Raw genomic sequence first — 20,022 nt, forward strand, 5'->3', positions numbered from 1 at the left:
GAGATTAGAATACATATGTAAGAAATTTATTACGCATATGGATCTGATTCAGTAGTTCATGCATCTTCAACTAGGAAAGAAGTAAGATTCAGTGATCATTTTTTTCATAATATATTAAATAGTAAACAAATTTGTAAACATTTATACAAGAAAATATTATGTGCAATTGCATATTCAGTTGATAAAAAAAGATTAAAATAAAGAAATACATGTGATCAGTCTTATATTTATATTTATTTCAATATTAAGTGCTTACATAATATAATATGAAGGTATTTTAATTGAAATTAAATCCCCTAAATCCATAAGGAATCACATCATTATATATTTTCACAAAATTTTTCATAATGATAAACAATAATTTTCTCAAGTAGATATTACTTGTTGTTGACAATTAGAACCATTTATATTCTTTTTTTTTCACATTCAGCAATCAGTAAACACTTGATATATCATGTATATTATTGTATGAACACTAATATTGTGTTCCCAAATTTTTCTGGTAACTGAAAGACATCTTCTTTTTGGGAATGAACAAGGCAATTCATAATGCCCTTTTTTTAATATTTAATTTTATAAATGAGAAAATGAAATATTTCATTAAACAAATAAAAATAAATTGTAACATGCTCTCTGAAATTCTTTTAAATAAATATTTCTTGGTGCCTAATGCTTTTTTTTTTAATATAAGTGAATTTCATGCTACAACAAAAAGAAAAAAAATGCATGCAGTAACTAAGAAAGCTTCATTCATATTGCTTTCTTATATATTTGAATTTCTTTTAAATACAAAAAAGCAAGAAAACAAGATATAATATAAAAAATGAGCGATTATAAACTAAAAATTTAAAAATCGGTAACAATAGAAATATAGTAGAATTATCGCGATAAACACATTTAATAATAGGCACAATTAAGGTATATTATATATTCGTTACTTAGTGTTTTATTATGCTAAAGAAAGTCGTTGCTACCAGGGAACAGAAATATTTGCGAAATTTTATGAAATCTTTATTTCAAATATTCATTTTGACAATATATTCGTACAATGCTACATACTATACCTTATCTTGAATTCTTTACAAATTTTTATATTTGTAATTTTAACGAGAAAATTTTTACTAAAATAGAAGATTAATACATAATAAAAACTCAACAAAATTTAATCACAATAAATTAATAATTCGTTCAAGATTGTTTTCAGGATTTTTTTTTTTTTTTGAGATTTCAAATATTTTTTGATTTTAGAAAGAAATAAAATTGATTCTTGATATCTATTTAAAATATTGATAATTTAGTTCTATAAGTTATGTACGTTATTTAAGTTCGAACACATCCATTTTAGGGGGAATGTTGCTTACATTGAAAATTTACACATGCAATAAAGCACACATATCAAAAAAATATTTCATATTGCAATCATTAAAATAAAATTTTCTAAATACGTAATGTATATTATAAATTTGAAACTATCTAGTTTGAAACAATAATAAAATACATTAAAGTTCAACGTGAAAACAACTTTCCCCATGGTTTATAATTTCTCTTCATATGCACAGTACTTTTTGCCAAATATTTCAATGTACATTGTTTTACGTTTGCAATACGAGAGTATTCGCATATGATTGAGCAATATCTAATACATGTATCATTAAATTAATAAGGAATTATTTGTATTATTATCATTTCTTTACATTTTCTGGTAAAATGTACAAGAAATGAACATTTATCTATTTTTAATCAATTATGTGATATTACAGAACCCTGTGCAAGTCAAGCTCTTGGCTTCAAGCATAATCATGCACTGTGTATAACTCCTACATGTACTTGTTTGTACATAACTAGAATCTCGGTACAGTTCCCTGATACCAGCGCATTTCTAATATCGGCCAGTACAAATATTGTTAGTTTCAATAGTATACACTGTAGATTTTTGTAGTACGATTGCTGTTTGCTGCAAACCTACTAAACTTACATGACTAATTTTTTTTCTTTTTTATGCTTTTTTTTGTTTTTACCAAACACATTTTTTTCAATGTAAGTCGTAGTATGAATTTTTTAAAGAAGTTTTTGAACGAAGTGGTGCTGCATACCACAATTTAAATTTCAAGCAAAATTTGTCTCACACAGTAGAAATCTATAATAATAAAGAAATAAAAAATTAGTAAAAAATTTTTTATTATATTTGTTAGAAAAATAAATATATTTTATACAATTATTTTATATTATATATCTCACCTATATTCTTCACAGAAACATGTCCTTATAAATAAGAATCTTGTTTTAGGATAGATCTGAAAAATAATTTATTTATAAATAAAAAGAATATTTTCATGTATTAACAAATTAATTATTATTATTATCATGTATTAACTTCACTTACAACTTGGCGCAGCTGCAGATTCAAATCTCTTTTGTATCTGGTCATAGGTAAATTTAACAAAAGCATCATATTGCTCAGAGAGCTTCATGTTTAAAATCTGATCATATTCTTCTCGAATCTGTGTCTCTTGTTCTTTAAGCATTCGTTCACAAATCAAACCCACCTATAAAATTAAATATTTAATATAATTTTATAATTTTTTTTAAATATTTATCTTTGTTTAAATATAAATTAATTACAATTATAAACTATAAATTACCTGTCTAAATGTAAATAAAGGTTTTTCCTTTCCACTAGGATTATAACTACATGAATTTGAACCACAAGCAGATGGACTTGAAGGACTGGCAGGACCTTCCATATCTGAAGAATCACCACTATTATTTTGAGGACTAAAATGCAATTGTTTGCGTCGATGCAATCTCCGAATTTCTTCTCTTATATTAGCAGCCATCTTTTCTATATATAAAAAAAATTAATTTCATTGTATTTCTTGAACACATTAAATTTTTTATATTATTCTAAATAGTTTAAATTAGTTTAAATTAATTTTTAATTAATTTTTAATTATTATATTATAATATAATATAATATAATATAATATTTTTAATTATATATATTATAATTTCTTTTAATTATAAATATTTATAAAAAAATGCTAAATCTAAATTCTAAAATTTATAACAATAATTATTAGATAGCAAATTATAATCACTAAATGAATAAAGCATTTAAAAAATTTAAAAGCATAATAAATTTAAATATAATTTTTTAATTTTTTTTATTTTAAAAATTGATTTGTAATATTATGAAATCAAACAATTTTTAAAAACATAAATGTTTATAAATAAAAAGAAAAAGAGATTTAATTCTTTATGTCCGTTACTACATTACCATATGATTTACGCATCTTCCCCTACCTAAACGCCGCATCTTCCCTCCCCCTTTTAAACGTCGTGAATTCAAGTTTTAAATCACTAAAACGATTTAATCATGCTTTCCCTGTCATATCATGATGAAAAGGAAAAAAATAAAAAAAGAAAAATAAAAATGGCCGTAACGTATAATAATTACCAGGCGTCAGTTTATGGGTTACTTCGCCAAAAGGCGAAGGATTCTGTGGCCTGGAATTAGCTTGAGTTGATGTACCGGGGGAGACACACATTGGTACACATCTTCTTCGTTTACTAGGACGACCATGACTATGTACCGGGTCGAACTCCAAAGATCTCTTTAGAGTGGCGCAGGCCATTTCTCTCTTTTACCGTTTTATTCACAACTGACACTTAGATTATGGGCTTAGCCCGCGAGCTACGATGATTATGCCGAAAAATACAGCAAAACCACCGTATACGCGCACTGCCTAAGTAGTTTCTTTAACTGCACTCTAATTCTTCTATCTTCCTTCGAGTCGATCCCCTCGGATTTCTTCGTATTCTGACTAGGCTGCACCAAAACAAACACTGCGGTAAAACAATATGGCTGGCAACCACGGTTTGTCGGCTAGGAACGACCACGGAACGAATGTCTCAACTATCAAAGCACCATCTTTTCACTACTTGCATTCCGAAATGTATACGTCGCAGACTCAACTAACCCAGGACTCTTCGTTTCTGATTGGTCAATATATTGTATAGTGGCGTCGCTTTGCATTTCCTACTTTTGATATATTTTAATTGAAATTCAAGAATCAAAAATTCGAATATTAAAATTTAAATTGTTTTTAAATTTATTATATTTGCATATCTTTTTTTATAAATCAATAGTGTAAAATTAATTGATATTTTTAAAAAAATTATTTTCTTTAGAAATGAGAAATTCTTTTTAAATTAATAATATATAATTTTTATATTTTTAAACAAAAAATACTTGAAAATTATGACAATATAATGAAATTTTTTATATTTAATTATAAACTTTAATTGCATAAATTTTAAACTTTAATTTTATTAAATATTATCCATATAAAAAAATATATTTTAAATTGAAAATTGTAATTTCTTAAGAATATGTATTCTTTGTTAAGCTTTGCTATGAACATTAATTTGTATATCAATAATTATTTGACAGTTTCAAATAATTTGCTAAAAACAGATTATAGAATTTTAAATATTTTCTTATATATTATTGATGATAAAGAAATAAGTATACGTAATACGTAATTATGCGTTGATAATAGATAATTCTATAGATTTGCATAATAATTTGAATTTTCATTTAAAAGTAGTTTCATAAAGCATGCGCATGACTTCTATCCCTCTCTATTCGCTTTGAGGAATTTCAAGCAGTGTCAAGAAGAATCTTTCGCCATTCTATATTTACGATTTTTACAGGATTAATATATATTTTACCTATTTTTTTCGTGGCCCGTCCAAAAAAGCGACGAATAATGACAACAGTGAGTCCTGTGGTAATAGCAGCTACAGCCAGACATACAGCAACAGTAAGTGGAAAATCTCTCAAAGATATCTCTTTTTTGGTTATGATTGATGCAAAGTGATTTTAATTAACCATAAGTTAATTATTCTTGATATAATTTTATCATATAAATATTAAATATATATACCATATTATTATAATTTGTATTTCTAATTTATATTTAATTTATATATTTTTTTTTAAATTAAAATGTTACATTAAAGATAATTTTCAAAAACTTAATAATTTAAAACAGTTTTATTTATTTAATGTGCATAAAATTTGAAAAAATAGAAGAAACTAATAGTATAATATAATATATATATATAATATATTTAAATAATTATATTATTTAATTATATATTTCTACATAATATTAACTTTTATTTCAGCTTATATTTTTCCATGGATTGGGTGATACAGGGTGAGTAATAATATATGTAATTAAATAATATTAATATAATCTTTTATAATTTTTATTTATTTATTTTATAGTCATGGTTGGGCTAGTTCTATGGGAGCAGTAAGATCTCCTCATATTAAAGTTATTTGTCCAACTGCGTATGTATAATTAAAGTAAAAATAATATATTATAAATAACAAAACTTCAATAATTTTATTTAAGTAAATTATATCATTTAGTTTTATCATTTTAGGTCTACAATGCCAGTAACATTAAATGCAGGATTTAGAATGCCTTCTTGGTAAATAAGTTACATATGCAAATTATAATGCAAATTGACAATAATTTTATTAATTACATGTGTAATGAATTTAGGTTTGATTTACGATCTTTGGAACCAAGTGGTCCTGAAGATGAAGAAGGTATTCGTAGAGCTGCAGAAATGGTACATTCTTTAATTGCAGAAGAAGTTGCAGCAGGAATACCTACAAAACGTATTGTTCTTGGAGGTTTTAGTCAGGGTGGTGCTCTTGCTATATATAGTGCTCTTACATTTCCAGAACCTTTAGCTGGTATTATAGCTTTATCAGCTTGGCTTCCTTTACATCAAAAATTTCCAGTTGTATGTATTTTTATATACATTTTTATATTACATTAAAATGAAGTATATAATATTTTTTAATAACATGTATTATAGGAAGCAATAGGAAATAAAAATACTCCATTGCTTCAATGTCATGGTGATTGTGATCCAATAGTGCCATATAGATGGGGTCAATTGACTGCATCAGTTCTTAAACAATTTATGACACAAACAGAATTCAAAACATATAGAGGAATGATGCATGCATCTTGTGATGAGGTAGAGAATTTTTTAATATAAAAAAATTTTTTTCATTTTTTTTCTTGTTTTATAAAATAGTACTAATCATTATATAAATTAATATATTTGATTGTACTTATTACTTTCACAGGAAATGCGTGATATGAAGAAATTCATTGAAAAAGTTTTGAAGCCGTAATAGTTTTATTAAATATATCAATATTTTAAAATCTTATTACTTTATTTGTTCTTTATTAAGAATTAATTACTTCCAACTTCACTGCTACTTAATTCTAATGCTTGGTGAAAGAATAAAGACAGTAGTAGGTGAAAATGTTTCTAATCTTAAAAAAAAGCAAAATATCAATTATCATTTTTGTAAATTATATTTGAATGAATTATTTCTGTGTTTTAAAATACCAAAGTTACTATTATAATATTTTTAATTTTTAATATGAATTATTTTCAATTTTTACAATATGAATTATAAGGTTCTTACACCTAATTTTAAAAGCTTAAATATTATACATGAAAGATAAATTAAGAAGCAAATTATCTTAAATGCATTTTTTTTTTATAGAATTGTAGCTTATTTGGTTTTATTTGTATTATGCATTTCATATAAAAGCAAGTAAATTTTAAATTTAAATTTTTATTTTTTTGATAGAAAATAATTATTATCTATTTCCAAATAAATCTTCCTCTTTCTAATGAATAGTTTTTGCCTATTTAATTTTATTTTAAAAAAATTATTCATTCTTTACATATTTAATTGTAAAAGCAATCAAATATTCTTTATAATATTTACTTTAATAATATTTAATTTTATAATGAGTTATATATAATGTACAGATATTGTTATTTATGACATAATAATTTTTCTAGAAATATCTAGGGACAGTAATATGGCTATGTAATCTGTGATTACAAAATATAATTTTAAAATTAATAAACTTGATAATTTTTAGTAGACAGCATATTACAAATGCTAGTCATGAAGAAATATGTATTTCAGATATGATTATAGATATAGTGCAAAAGTTTTACTTTTACAGTACTTATATTTTAGGTTTAATTGAATAGTACTATTAAGAATAAAAAAAATTGCGATTATCATCAGTTACAAAACAAGCAAGTATTTAACTGAGAAGCAATACTAGTTATATAACAAAAAGTAAGAATGATTATTTGTAATATTTACTTATGTTATTAAAATAGAACAAATCATATTTATTAAATTGCTACTTTTTTTCTTTAATATTTACTTAAAAATATATAATAAAAATATTGTAAATATATAATGAATTTTTTTATGTTATATTATATCTTTTATCTGTTTGATATAATTTTTCCAATGCAACTATGGTGTATACATTACTAATACAATAAAATTTTTGATTTATGTAAATTATGTGCAAAAGATATGTTCCACTAACATTTAATTAAATAATTTATTATTCTGTGAAATATATTGAAACACTAATAATATTCAATATTTTTGAACTTATATTTTTATATTTAATTTATTTTGGAAATTATTATTATTATTTGATTAAATAAATTTTGATTTATTCGAAAAAAAGAAAAAATAAAATATATTTAAAATCAGTTTAGGAAATATATTATATTTAATATTATTTATCTATTAAATGATGATGTATTTTTAAATATATGATATCAAATAATTACATTATTATAATTTAATTGCATTTAATAATATAATTTTTTATTAAATCGTATCAATAGTTTTAGAAAAATTTACGATTCTATTAAATATATTTATGTAACTTGTATAAATATTTTTTAATATTAAAATTAATCATATAATATTGATCATATAATTTATTTTTTATTAAAGGATATCCATATTAAATATTATTTTATATAATGGAATATGAAAATTCATCTAATATTATATATTGCGTTGAAAATGGTTTGTTGAAAATTACATTAAATAGACCAGAAAAGAAAAATGCTATTACCAATTCTGTACGTAATTTTTAAAATTATTATTGATATTTAACTAATTTTATTTTTATATTCTATTTAAGAATATAAAAATTATATTATAGAATTAAAATAACCTCATTTACATGTCATAAGATTTAGATTTTAATTTTTAAAACATCAAAATTAAATATAATTTTTATAATAATTCGATCAATTATTCCATAATAATAAAATAATAACAATATAAAAAATTCGTCCGAAATATTAATAATAAATTTTTTGTTAGATGTATAAAAATTTATTAGAAATCTTTCATAAATCTATTCAAGATAATACTATACATACAGTATGTTTGACTGGTACTGGAAATTTTTTTAGTAGTGGAAATGATTTTATTTCTTTATTAACAAATCAAGATGTTTTTGATATCAAAAGTATCATTAATGATTTTAAGTAAGTATTATAAATATTATATAATCTTATAAAAAATTTTTAATACTTAAAACTTTTGTTATAAATTTCAATATTATTAAAAAAATATTATTATTAAAAAAAATATATATTATTATTAAATTTCAATAATAATTTTACAGAAAATTTATAGATATGTTAATTACATATCCCAAACTTTTAATAGCTGTTGTAAATGGTCCTGCAATTGGAATTGCGGTGACAATACTTCCATTATTTGATATAACATATGCATCAGATACAGTAATTTTGTAGTTCTTATATCTTGACTTTCATATATATATATATATATTTTAAATTATAATTATTCTACAATATTTTTTATGTTATAGGCATACTTTCAAACTCCATTTACAAGCTTGGGCCTTATTGCAGAAGGATGTTCTACATATACATTTCCTAAAATATTTGGAAAATCTAAAGTACAAATTTTAAAGTTATATAAGTATAATAAGTTTTATTAATTGTGATTAATTTAAAATCTTTAAAAAATTTTAGGCTAGTGATATGTTATATTTAGGATATAAAATGAATGCATTTGAAGCTAAACAATATGGTTTAGTTAGTGAAATATATAAATATGAATGTTTAGATGAAGTTTGGATATATTTAAAAAAATTAACTAAACTTTCATCAAAGGTAAGTTAATATAAAGTTTATATAAAAAAATACAGTATACTGATATAATTATTTCAAATTTTATTTTTCAGTCTATATTAGCAATTAAACATTTAGTTAAAAAATGGAATCAGAACATTTTATTGGAAGTTAATGCAGAAGAATGTACTGAACTTATAAAACATATACAATCTTCTGATTTTATAGAAAGATTAAAAAATTTTATATTACATAAAAGCAAAATTTAAATATTTCTACTTTCCATTATGTATACTTTATATATAATATATTTTTTATATAATATAAATATTTGTTTTATTAATTTAATTTTGTCTTATTTAATACAGAATTTTTTAATATAAAAGTTATGTTATCAGACACTTCTGACAGCATAATTTCCTATAAAATATATAAAAACAATCATTATTAATACATTCTATTTTATATGATATTTAATATGAAATTATTATTTTATTCTTACTTGAATTATTTTGTTTGGGATTGGTTGTTGATAATGTTCCCATTTCAAAAGCTGATTTATTGTTAAATTTTTGACATTTGGCATTTTATCTTTTATAAGAAATTGATATTCTCTATTATTTTCTTGATGTGATTCTTTTGATATTTCTTCTGACGTTTTATATCCATTACAAGAACACTTCATTAAATCATGTGTTAAACTATTTGTATTTGTTGTTAATGTAAACAAATCCTATAAATATTATGCACATTATGTATTATTTCATATTATTTTAAAAATATTTAATATTTAAAAAAATGTTTAATTTAAAATATGAAACAAACCTTTAAATCATTCGTAGATAATTTAATAGAAGAGAAATAATTTAAATCTATCACAGTTTCACTTAAACTTGCTTTGTTAATTTGTCTTTGAAAAATCTTTTCTTCGATAGTACCTGTTGTCAGTAATCTATAAATTTTGTTTATAATATATTGATATATATATTATTATAAAAATATTTCTGATATATTGATATTTTTATTTATAATTTATGAAAAATATTCAAACCGTAATATATAAACATCATTTTTTTGACCATCTCTCCAAATTCTTGCCATAGCTTGTGAATCAGATGCTGGATTCCAATCTGAATCAAATAATATAAGTCGAGATGCTCCAGGTAAATTTAATCCAACTCCACCAGCTTTTGCACTTAATAAAAATACTTCTGCAAACATTTTATAAACATTTAAAAAAATTATGCTAATTCTAAAATTAAATATAACATTACATATATTTACTATTATTATCATTTGTTGAATTGAATTGTTCTATAATTTTGGATCTTGTACTATTTGTTGTATTACCATCTAATCTAAGAAATTGTAAACATTCCATATTACAAACTCTTTCTAATAAATCAAGTGTTTGCGTGTAATATGAAATTAATACTAATTTTTCATTAGTTTTTTTTAAATTTCTTATTAATGTTTGTACAATTGAAATCTTTCCATAATATCCCTTTCTTGTAATATTTTTTATAGAAACTTTATTCAAACATAGATCATTTTTTTCATTATAAAATAATTCTGGATGATTACAAATCTTTTTAAGAGCTGTTATTAAAGTTAAATGTGGTATATTATTATTTGGTAATACATTTTTATTAAACCATAAATTTGTGATTTTTGAATACAAATCTTCTTGTTCTTCTGATAAACGACAAAATATAACTAATTCATGCTTAGAAGGTAAATATTTATTAATTATTTCTTGTGTACGTCTTAATATAAAACATTTAGTCTTCTCATGTAATTCACTAGCTCTTTCAGTTCCAAGAGATATAACATGACATGATGCATTAGGACATTGTGATGCAACTATAGGTTTTTCATAATAATTTTTAAATTCAGAACTACTACCCAATATAACAGGATTTACAAAATCAATTAATGCAAAAAATTCTTGCAAATCATTTTGTACAGGAGTTCCAGTTAAAAGTATTCTTCTTTTACAATTCAAATTACTCAAAATCTAGGAAAAAATTTGTAATATATTAAAATCTTATATATCTTAAATATAATTTCATATATCTTATATATTTCATATATCTTATATAATTTCATATATCTTTAAATATAACATTTTTTATAATATTAAGCTTTTTTTTCTTTTTTTAATCAATAAAACTGAATATTGAAAGTAATACCTTTGTTGTTTTTATATCATTATTTTTTAATCGATGACCTTCATCACATATAATTAAATCAAAAGCTATTTGTTCAATTTCTTGTTGATATTTAATAAGCATTTCATAACTAATAATCATAACTGAATTTCTTATTTGTTTCTTGAAATTATTTGGTTTATTTTTAGCATTCACAACATATGGAGATATTCTATGAAAACCCAACCAATGTTTAAATTCTTTATTCCAATTGTTACACAAACTACTAGGAGTGACTATTAATACATATTTCAGTATTGGATATCCATATGGTCCCTTTTTTAATAATGTCCAAATAATTGTAATGCATTGTAATGTTTTTCCAAGTCCCATTTCATCAGCCAAAATTGCTCCAAAATAATTAGGTATCTTTAAGCCCATAATACATTCATATAGAAATACAATACCATAACGTTGATGTGGTCTAAGTACATTTACTAAACAAGTATCTACAGATACTTCTTTTTCATTTTGTAACATATTTTTTGTCCAATCCTGTGAAATATTTACAGATGGCATTATAAATGGGCTGCATTTCAATTTCATTTCTATAATAAAACATAAAAATTGATATATTTTTTTTTATGATATAAATTCTTTTAATATAAAAAATTTAAAATAATTCTTTTAATACACTACTACCTTTATATAAACATTCTAAAGGAAGATATGGTTTAGAAATTGATGTTTTTAACTTCTTTGCAGGTGGTTCTGAAATTTTTTCTGGAATGGATTTATTGAGCATATATTTGGGCAGTACTTTATCAATTATCTATAAATATTTTGATGATTAATTTATATGCATATCATTAATTTATTTATATGTTTCAATTATTTTTACCTCAATTTCTTTATTATCTATGTACATTCTAAAACCTTCTATCAAAAGTTCTGGATTAACTATGGTTTTATGAATAATATTGCCTTCTATATCCTATATTGTAAATATATAACTTTTTTAATATTTTCAATAATAAAATATATATATAATTTGTTTAAATACATTACCTTTAAGATTGCATGTTTTCCTATAACTTCCAATGTTCCATCATCATCCCATTTTTTATGTTTTCTCATAGTCTTTTTACCTATTAATACATTAAATATGCTATAAAAAGAAATAATTATATATATTAATAAATAAAATTACTAAATAAATAAATTAAATATTCGTAATATACATACACTTTGTTTATATCACTAATAATGGATATATCTTTTTCAATCGTAACTGTATTTTCTTCTTTCTTAATTGAAACATTTTCTTTTTGTACATTTTTTTTACAATTTGTAATGGGATTTTTAAATAAATCTAGAATTTTTGTTGTATCTCTAATAAAAGTTTGTTGTGAATTTTCCGATAAAGTATTAATATTTTCTAAATTCTTCTTGAAATTAGTACATGTTATTTGTTGATGTTTTGAAGTATTTTTTAAATTTTTGTTTAAATTATTACGATACATATTAGATGTTTTATATTTTATTTAAAATTATTATTAAATTATTAAAACGAAAATATCAACGTAATGCCTATTATTACATATTAATCACAATTCTAAATATTCAAATAAGTTACACTATTACTATTCTAATTATACTTGTAAACTTTGATAAAATTTTACTTATTCCCGCGTAAAAGAATAGAAATTTTTAAATTAATACTATGAAGCAAACTTGTCATCTTAATTTGAATTTTAATATAAAGATAAAAAAATAAATAAAAAATTAAATAACATAATAAATAGTAATTTTAATTCTTATAAAAATTATATAAAATAATTATAAGATACTTTTTAAAATAATTTTTTAATTTTCTAAAATAATTTAAAGGTTGTTTTCATGAAACAGTAAGACTGTTACTAGTAAGTATAAGCTGTATATTCCTATTTAATTTGTAAATGTGTGTAATCTCATATTTGGAAAAATTCAGAGTAGAAATATTTGTACTAGCATGTGAGAAGGTACTATTATACATATGTATAATCCAATTGTTTCAATTTTGAAGGACGAGATGTTTCGAGAACATTATAGTGCTTCCATATAAGGTACAAAAAGATTATAGTGCGTGTAAAAAGTGAATTTATAAATAAACGGAAGAAAAGTAATTTATTTATTTTTTTTTCAGATGTTTTGTTATAGATGAAATAACTAGTTTAAATACATCTTTAAAAACAAGATAAAGAGGATGTATTGCCTACAGTGGTTAATTCCAGTGCTACTGATACCAAAACCAGTAAATCCAGCACTACTGCAAACGCATGTCATGTTTATGGCTCTTTATCTAATTGGATTCTTCCTAGAACGAAAACCATGTACTGTTTGTAGTTTAGTATTTCTTCTTGCAGTTTTCCTAATTTGTTATAGTGGAATTGGTAATTGTCTCCTTTGGAGTACAAATTGTGATACAGTGAGATGTGACAATAGTTAAGGTTATTAGAATGTTTATTCTTAAATTAAAAAAATGCCTCCATCTTTATTTTTTTTAGAAGGATATGTCTAATTAATTCATTAATAACATAACCTATTCATAGAATTCATATGTATTACATATATATGAATCTTATTAATAATATGCAAATATGATTTTATAATCTTAATTGTAGTTTTTAGGTGTTATACATGGTATATGTATTTATATATGTACATATATACATGAGTATGTACATATATGTATTAATGATATGTATTTATATACACAAAAGAATAAATTTGCTAGGTTACAAAAAGTTTGCATGAAATTAAGGAACTTCCAAATGTAAAATTATAATAGTTTAATATTATAGAATTAAGATACATTTTTTGTACATATATTTATGTTTAATTCCATTAATTTAATCCTATTGTCTAATTATACACTGTGTATAACACTTTTTTTATTTAAAAATGTTAATTTTATTTTGTTATTGTATGTTATTGTATATCTAAAAAATTAACATTTTTATAGTTTATTTAATTTGAATAAATTTCCCAAATCATTTTACAAAAATTATTAAAATTTTTAAATGAATCATTCATTACTTTGTTCATAAATTATTCTAAATAAATAATTAAGCAGAGTATAATTGGTAATTATTGAATGAAAAAATAAAAGTATTTTACATTATGATATGAAAATTATATAAAATTAATTATATAATAATATTTATAAATAATTATGACAAGCGATAGAAACATATATTGCGCTAATACATTAATTCAAAACTTCATTTCAATATGTTGAAGACATTTAGTATATAATTTGCTAATGGTAATTTATAATTTTTATGTATTTATTTTATCAAACATAGTATATGGAAAATGAACAAAATATATCATGTCTTATGTTACAAATATCTTTTTTCATTGAATATAGGTATTAGTATTTCATCATATTAAGAGAAAATATGAGATATTGATACAGTAGTCAAAAACAGCTTGAGAAATTTTACATTGAAAGTTCAGAAAATTATAAAAGGAAAACTTATGTATTATACAAATATTATATAAATTCCTGTTTCATTTGATGAAATGGTTACAAGTTTTTTAATAAAATTTTTGCATTAGCTCAAATTTGTTTGTAATGTTTCTAGCTATGATTTTTTGTTAAAAATTTGTTTACATAATAGTTGTATTTTATAATTGTATACAAATTACTTGTTTTTTTTGCTTCCATTTATAAATTTATGTATTAATAATATAACTATACAATTTATAATTGAATGTATACTTTTATAATGCAATAAAAGATGTAAAGAATTATTATAATAAATTTGTTCTTTTGATTTTACTTTTCTTGATGTTATTTATTAAATTTATTTAATTATTTTATTTATATTAAAATTTTTATATCAAGATTATTATTTAAGTAAGGAATTAAAATATTAGACATATATATTATTAAATTTTATTTATTATTTTACATTAAAATATTATTGTGGTTTACCACGTCCAAAACCACCGCGAAATTCAACATCTCCTGTACCAGCACCAACATCAGCTTTTTTATCACCAGGACCTGCTGGACCTCCTGGACCTCGTCTATATCCAGCACGATCTTCTGTAGGTCTAGATGCTTCACTTCTTGCACCTGCTGCAGGTCTTGGCCTTGTTGTTTCTGATCTTGTTTGTCTCTTAAGTGTGGAAGGTACAATTTCAGGAGGTAAATGCAAATATCCACGTAAATATTCAATGCCTTCATTTGTCAAATACCAATAAAAATGCCTCCAAGCAAATTGTTCTTTGACAAATCCTTTAGATTTTAAAGACTAGAAAAATACATAAGAATTTGATTATAATAATAAGTTAAATAATAAAAAACAAACAATATAAAAATAATCATATATATTCATGTCATATATTACCTGCATAGCCTTAATAACTTGAAGATTAGGAATACATTCTAATTCTGGATGTTTTGGTGCATGATAATCTTTTTTTGCAACCATAACACCTTCTTTAAAAAGATATTCATAAATTGCTACACGATTTTTTTTTGGCATCAACATTCTGAAAATAATAGAAAAAAAATTAAAATCTAATTGTTATTAAAATAATATAATTTTAATTCATAAATAAAAAATAAAATAAAATAAATATATTTTAAAACAAGATGATTCAATCAAAAAATTAAATATAGATAGGATTAGGAACGTATTTTAAATAAGTAAAAAAAATTAAAATTTGTTCAAATTATAAGAGAATTCTTTAGGTTATATAAATCTTATTATATTTAAATTATATAAATGAATATCTTAATTTTTATATTTTATATATCACAAATAATTTTAATATTTTCAAGTTATTATGAAGAAATATTCTTTTCTTATTTTTATATATTAATATTATAAACATTAAAGATATAAATTAATATTATGATATAAATAAAAGAAAGACAAACATTCTTTTAAATTAGTTCTAACCTCAATATCGTTTATTTTAATATTAACAAAAAAAATACCATTTATATAAAAATTCTTCAATTTGGCAAAAAGTAAGTAATTTAACAAACCTCGTATTTTTTTATAAAATCAAAGATTGCAAACGATTAAAATAGATATATTTAAAATATCTAACATACTTGACGTTTCAGTATGAGGCTTTTATCGGAAAGAAATGTTTCGTACATTCGATACTTTGAATACCATAAATCGATATATCGTTCGAGATTAACCGGAAATACAAAATATTTAATGAAAACGCTATATAAATTTATTTTAATTTGATTTAGATTAAAAATAATTTATATATTAAATTTATTAATATTTATTAAAAATTTTTATTTTTTTTTAATTCATGTTATATGTTATATATAAAATATAATATTTGAATTTATTTTTTTAATGTTTTATAATTTTAATAAAAGAAATGTAAGAAGAGATATTTAATGCATTCAAATAGTATATTTAATGTAAATATAATTCAAATTTTTAGGTAAATTTTTGATAATAAAAAATTAAAATATTTTTTTATTGAAAGCTTTGTTCAAATTGAAATTTTCAAATGAGTCTCTAATCTAGTACATTCAAAAACAGAAGGTATTAATAAGAGCGCCGTGGCGCCTATGAAATTACAAAACAAAATATTAAGAATGAGAAAAATTAAATGAATTTTAAAATACTAAAAAATAAGATTATAACATGAATTTATAAAATCGTATATAAATAGTTATATACTTTTTGATTTAGAAATATAAATTATGAAATTTTTATATCTTTTTATAACAAACACTTTATAAATTATATTGAACTATAGTATTGAATATTTTAATAAATATATTAACGTAATCACTATAAAAAATGCGTCAGTGTTAATTTTTAGAAATATAGTTATTGAGTGGGTGTAAAACGAATACGCCTATCGTCATAAATAATGAGAATAAAGTAAGTAGACAATATCTAAGTATTTCGTAATTAATAATTGTGTAATTATTATCTACTGAAATAATGTAAAAATAAAATATTATTATATATAATTTAAAATATATGGATTTGACTTCAAATTATAACAATATTCGTTAAATTTAGGTTAGAAGATATTTAAATTCTTATTTAATTTATTTTGTTTGTATTTTATTATTATTTTATTTTCCAGATGGAGTAACATTTGGCAATATATTTATATGCATTTCTAAATTCAACTACATTTTGATTATACATAATGTGAAATTTTTTATATAGATATTTTTATACATTTTGGATTATCTTTTTACATATGTTGATTTTGTTAAAAATTTATGAAAATTAACATATTTGTAAAAAACAATTAAATAGTTGTAATTTATTAAATTGTTATTATATTTTATTATTCTATACAATGTATTTTGATTATAGAAAAGATTTAAAACATTAATATTATATTTTTTAAAAATGCATTTTTCTATACCAGATACACAAGAATTTATTGATGCAGCTGGTAATACATATATTGTGAGTATATTTGTTATATATTATATGTAATTTTACATTAATATATATTTATTTTATCTTAATTTTCAGGGTTATAACATTCATATAAATGGATTATTTCATTGTACTGTGAGATATAAACAATTGTATAGTCTTCATGAACAATTAACAAGAGATTTAGATATATCTCTTCCATTATTTCCACCTAAAAAATTTTTTCCCTTAACAACAAATCAACAAGAAGAACGTCGTCTTTCTTTGGAAAAATATATTCAAACAATTGGACAAAATCCAGTTGTTAATAATTCAGGAATGCTAAATGGATTTTTATTAAATGCTCAACAAGAAACCATAGGAGGACCATCTAACAATGAAGTTATGGACATTTTTCTTATGAATGGTTGCAAAAGAACAATAAATGTTTCTACAAGGGATCATTCAGGTGAAGTTTTAAAGGTAATTTTGCCATATGAATATATAACTATATAATAAAATTATAAAACACAAACTATTTAAATATTAATTCATATGTTTTATTTAACAGAAAGTATACAAGCAACTTAAGCTATCTGAACAATATTATTCTTATTTTGTATTATTTATTGTTGCTCAAGATGAAGCAAATAGCATTCACTGTGAGTATATCTTTATTATATTTTATATATGATTAACAATTAATTTACTTTTTATACATTTTTTTAGTATTACGAAAACTACAAGATTTTGAATCTCCTTTTATAACAATTAAACATCTACATATTATAGGAAGTAGAATTATACTTGGAAAAAATTATTGGGATATAGGATATGATCTTAAATTAATGAATGATGAAGTGGCAACAAATTTGTTATATATTCAAGCAATTGCAGAAATTCAATGGGGATGGATTCATATTACAGATGAACTAAAAAATCAACTCAATGTTTTACAAAAACAAGGAAAAGAAAAAGAAGTATGATTATATATAGAATATATTATATTAAAGTATAACAACTAATATTAAGTTTAATAATAATTTTATTTTAGTATTTAGATATAGTGCGTAGTTCAAAATATTATGGATATATTCAATTTGCTCCATGTTTTTGTGATTATCCTCAACCAAATTCAAGAGTATTAATTGCTATAGGTAGAAATGAATTAAATTTGCGCATATTATTTAATGAAGAGCAACATGAAAAAGTATTTAAAGTCTCACGAATGCGTTGTTGGCGAATAACTACATTACAAAATGTAAATAATTGTAAAAAAAACATATATTTTTATATATATTATGTCTTGTTTTATTTCAATTTTAGGGATCTGAAAGAGGAGGTGAAGAAAGTGATGATTTTAGTTTAGAGTTATCTTTTGAATATTTAATTGCTAAAAATCAATTACAGTGGATTACAATTATATCGGAACAAGCTATTTTAATGTCTGTATGTTTGCAAGCTATGATTGATGAATTATTATCAAAGACTATTGATAGTAGTAATAAGATTCAGGTTAATAAAAAGAAAATACTATTAATTAATAAACATAATTATTTTGTTATTGTTATTTAGTTATTAAATATTAAACTATTTTTTCATAGGAGGTATCACAAAAATCTTGGACATATGTTATGAGAGATGGACAAAGTATTACAGTAGGATCAAGTTCTAAAGAATCTGAAGATAGTAAGAAGGTATGATACTTTAATATTATTTATACTTTATTTATTTATATTCTTGGGTTCTATTTTAGAATTATTATTTTAAACAACCTTCTAAATCAGAACCAATTATGAAGAAACTTGCAGATAGACTATCAATAGTAAAAATAAAACGATCTAGTGATGTGAGAAATAATATAAGTGATAAGGTTCAAGGAAAACAAACATTGGAATATGATATTAAGGAAAATAATGCATTTCGCATGATCGGTGATGATGATTTATGAATATATAAATTGGAATTATGAGATAAAAAATATATCATAAATACCTCAAACTTTTTAAATTGTATTAACTTGTATTTTTGCTACTTTTATTTTTTATGCTTAAATGATGTAAAATATAAAACTTTTATGTCAACGGATCTATAACAATTTTTTTGTATAATATATAAATATATTATTGATAATAAAAGCATTTATTAAAATTAATGCAAATATTTAATGAAATAAATAAACAAAACTAAAATAAATATAGTATATGTAATACTTTATTGTTCAAATCAAATATGTAAAAGGCAGTGTCTTATATTAACAATTGTATTTCATTTTGTTTCATTTTAAATGAAAATTAAAATATACTTTATTTTAATACTAAACAGAAATAATTCATACGTTACACTATGTAATGAGATTATAATTCTAACTAGATAGGTAATTTTTTGTTTGAAAGACAATTTTCTGCCTT

At 21.6% G+C, this 20,022-nt stretch overlaps 6 protein-coding genes across 7 annotated transcripts; 3 read left to right on the forward strand and 3 right to left on the reverse strand.

The window, feature by feature from the left end:
- Positions 1 to 216: 216 nt before the first annotated feature.
- Positions 217 to 3,945, reverse strand: LOC122712023 (akirin-2). Its single transcript, XM_043931304.1, has 5 exons — positions 3,458 to 3,945; positions 2,643 to 2,842; positions 2,384 to 2,546; positions 2,239 to 2,294; positions 217 to 2,137 (listed from the first exon to the last, which is right to left on the reverse strand). Exons 1-4 carry the CDS (start codon positions 3,633 to 3,635, stop codon positions 2,284 to 2,286), a joined length of 552 nt encoding a protein of 183 aa, XP_043787239.1. The 5' UTR covers positions 3,636 to 3,945; the 3' UTR covers positions 217 to 2,137; positions 2,239 to 2,283.
- A 718-nt stretch (positions 3,946 to 4,663) lies between these two features.
- Positions 4,664 to 7,261, forward strand: LOC122712022 (acyl-protein thioesterase 1). Its single transcript, XM_043931303.1, has 7 exons — positions 4,664 to 4,826; positions 5,194 to 5,225; positions 5,297 to 5,362; positions 5,458 to 5,505; positions 5,580 to 5,826; positions 5,902 to 6,066; positions 6,179 to 7,261. Exons 1-7 carry the CDS (start codon positions 4,773 to 4,775, stop codon positions 6,224 to 6,226), a joined length of 660 nt encoding a protein of 219 aa, XP_043787238.1. The 5' UTR covers positions 4,664 to 4,772; the 3' UTR covers positions 6,227 to 7,261.
- Positions 7,262 to 7,914: 653 nt separating this feature from the next.
- Positions 7,915 to 9,315, forward strand: LOC122712019 (enoyl-CoA delta isomerase 3, peroxisomal-like). The gene is made up of 6 exons (XM_043931298.1): positions 7,915 to 8,016; positions 8,264 to 8,430; positions 8,571 to 8,691; positions 8,781 to 8,870; positions 8,947 to 9,087; positions 9,159 to 9,315. Exons 1-6 carry the CDS (start codon positions 7,915 to 7,917, stop codon positions 9,312 to 9,314), a joined length of 777 nt encoding a protein of 258 aa, XP_043787233.1. The 3' UTR covers position 9,315.
- Positions 9,316 to 9,355: 40 nt separating this feature from the next.
- On the reverse strand, positions 9,356 to 12,718 carry LOC122711991 (DNA repair and recombination protein RAD54B-like). Its single transcript, XM_043931245.1, has 10 exons — positions 12,441 to 12,718; positions 12,264 to 12,363; positions 12,097 to 12,189; positions 11,898 to 12,027; positions 11,238 to 11,803; positions 10,330 to 11,062; positions 10,097 to 10,256; positions 9,871 to 9,997; positions 9,548 to 9,778; positions 9,356 to 9,465 (listed from the first exon to the last, which is right to left on the reverse strand). The coding sequence occupies exons 1-10, from the start codon at positions 12,716 to 12,718 to the stop codon at positions 9,385 to 9,387; spliced, it is 2,499 nt and encodes an 832-aa protein (XP_043787180.1). The 3' UTR covers positions 9,356 to 9,384.
- A 2,408-nt stretch (positions 12,719 to 15,126) lies between these two features.
- Positions 15,127 to 16,349, reverse strand: LOC122712024 (40S ribosomal protein S10-like). The gene is made up of 3 exons (XM_043931305.1): positions 16,243 to 16,349; positions 15,596 to 15,740; positions 15,127 to 15,499 (listed from the first exon to the last, which is right to left on the reverse strand). The coding sequence occupies exons 2-3, from the start codon at positions 15,737 to 15,739 to the stop codon at positions 15,164 to 15,166; spliced, it is 480 nt and encodes a 159-aa protein (XP_043787240.1). The 5' UTR covers position 15,740; positions 16,243 to 16,349; the 3' UTR covers positions 15,127 to 15,163.
- A 556-nt stretch (positions 16,350 to 16,905) lies between these two features.
- On the forward strand, positions 16,906 to 19,676 carry LOC122712003 (sorting nexin-17). 2 transcript variants are annotated; one of them, XM_043931271.1, is made up of 9 exons: positions 16,906 to 17,113; positions 17,325 to 17,659; positions 17,729 to 18,094; positions 18,183 to 18,273; positions 18,341 to 18,591; positions 18,666 to 18,872; positions 18,938 to 19,126; positions 19,216 to 19,308; positions 19,368 to 19,676. In XM_043931271.1, the coding sequence occupies exons 2-9, from the start codon at positions 17,600 to 17,602 to the stop codon at positions 19,560 to 19,562; spliced, it is 1,452 nt and encodes a 483-aa protein (XP_043787206.1). In that variant the 5' UTR covers positions 16,906 to 17,113; positions 17,325 to 17,599; the 3' UTR covers positions 19,563 to 19,676. The 2 variants fall into 2 exon arrangements, with proteins under 2 accessions (XP_043787206.1, XP_043787207.1); XM_043931272.1 differs by lacking the exon at positions 18,666 to 18,872.
- Positions 19,677 to 20,022: the final 346 nt, after the last annotated feature.

This window comes from Apis laboriosa, unplaced genomic scaffold (assembly GCF_014066325.1).
Source record: "Apis laboriosa isolate Shangri-la unplaced genomic scaffold, ASM1406632v1 scaffold18_cov149, whole genome shotgun sequence".
Lineage (NCBI taxonomy): Eukaryota > Metazoa > Arthropoda > Insecta > Hymenoptera > Apidae > Apis > Apis laboriosa.

What these genes read in the sequence shown, in the direction of transcription:
- LOC122712022 (XM_043931303.1), top strand. Translation starts at nt 4,773, where the DNA reads ATGACAACAGTGAGTCCTGTGGTAATAGCAGCTACAGCCAGACATACA. An exon ending in CAGCCAGACATACAGCAACA is followed by an intron (nt 4,827 to 5,193) that starts GTAAGTGGAAAA and finishes CTTTTATTTCAG; the next exon opens with CTTATATTTTTCCATGGATT. An exon ending in AAAGTTATTTGTCCAACTGC is followed by an intron (nt 5,363 to 5,457) that starts GTATGTATAATT and finishes TTATCATTTTAG; the next exon opens with GTCTACAATGCCAGTAACAT.
- LOC122712003 (XM_043931271.1), top strand. Translation starts at nt 17,600, where the DNA reads ATGCATTTTTCTATACCAGATACACAAGAATTTATTGATGCAGCTGGT. An exon ending in ATTCAGGTGAAGTTTTAAAG is followed by an intron (nt 18,095 to 18,182) that starts GTAATTTTGCCA and finishes TTTATTTAACAG; the next exon opens with AAAGTATACAAGCAACTTAA. An exon ending in AATCTGAAGATAGTAAGAAG is followed by an intron (nt 19,309 to 19,367) that starts GTATGATACTTT and finishes GTTCTATTTTAG; the next exon opens with AATTATTATTTTAAACAACC.
- LOC122712019 (XM_043931298.1), top strand. Translation starts at nt 7,915, where the DNA reads ATGGAATATGAAAATTCATCTAATATTATATATTGCGTTGAAAATGGT. An exon ending in AAAATGCTATTACCAATTCT is followed by an intron (nt 8,017 to 8,263) that starts GTACGTAATTTT and finishes ATTTTTTGTTAG; the next exon opens with ATGTATAAAAATTTATTAGA. An exon ending in AGTATCATTAATGATTTTAA is followed by an intron (nt 8,431 to 8,570) that starts GTAAGTATTATA and finishes ATAATTTTACAG; the next exon opens with AAAATTTATAGATATGTTAA.
- LOC122712024 (XM_043931305.1), bottom strand. Translation starts at nt 15,739, where the DNA reads ATGTTGATGCCAAAAAAAAATCGTGTAGCAATTTATGAATATCTTTTT. An exon ending in AAGTTATTAAGGCTATGCAG is followed by an intron (nt 15,500 to 15,595) that starts GTAATATATGAC and finishes GTATTTTTCTAG; the next exon opens with TCTTTAAAATCTAAAGGATT.
- LOC122711991 (XM_043931245.1), bottom strand. Translation starts at nt 12,718, where the DNA reads ATGTATCGTAATAATTTAAACAAAAATTTAAAAAATACTTCAAAACAT. An exon ending in TTCAACAAATGATAATAATA is followed by an intron (nt 10,257 to 10,329) that starts GTAAATATATGT and finishes AAATGTTTGCAG; the next exon opens with AAGTATTTTTATTAAGTGCA. An exon ending in TCCCAAACAAAATAATTCAA is followed by an intron (nt 9,466 to 9,547) that starts GTAAGAATAAAA and finishes TATATTTTATAG; the next exon opens with GAAATTATGCTGTCAGAAGT.
- LOC122712023 (XM_043931304.1), bottom strand. Translation starts at nt 3,635, where the DNA reads ATGGCCTGCGCCACTCTAAAGAGATCTTTGGAGTTCGACCCGGTACAT. An exon ending in AACCCATAAACTGACGCCTG is followed by an intron (nt 2,843 to 3,457) that starts GTAATTATTATA and finishes TTTTATATATAG; the next exon opens with AAAAGATGGCTGCTAATATA. An exon ending in CTTTATTTACATTTAGACAG is followed by an intron (nt 2,547 to 2,642) that starts GTAATTTATAGT and finishes TTAATTTTATAG; the next exon opens with GTGGGTTTGATTTGTGAACG.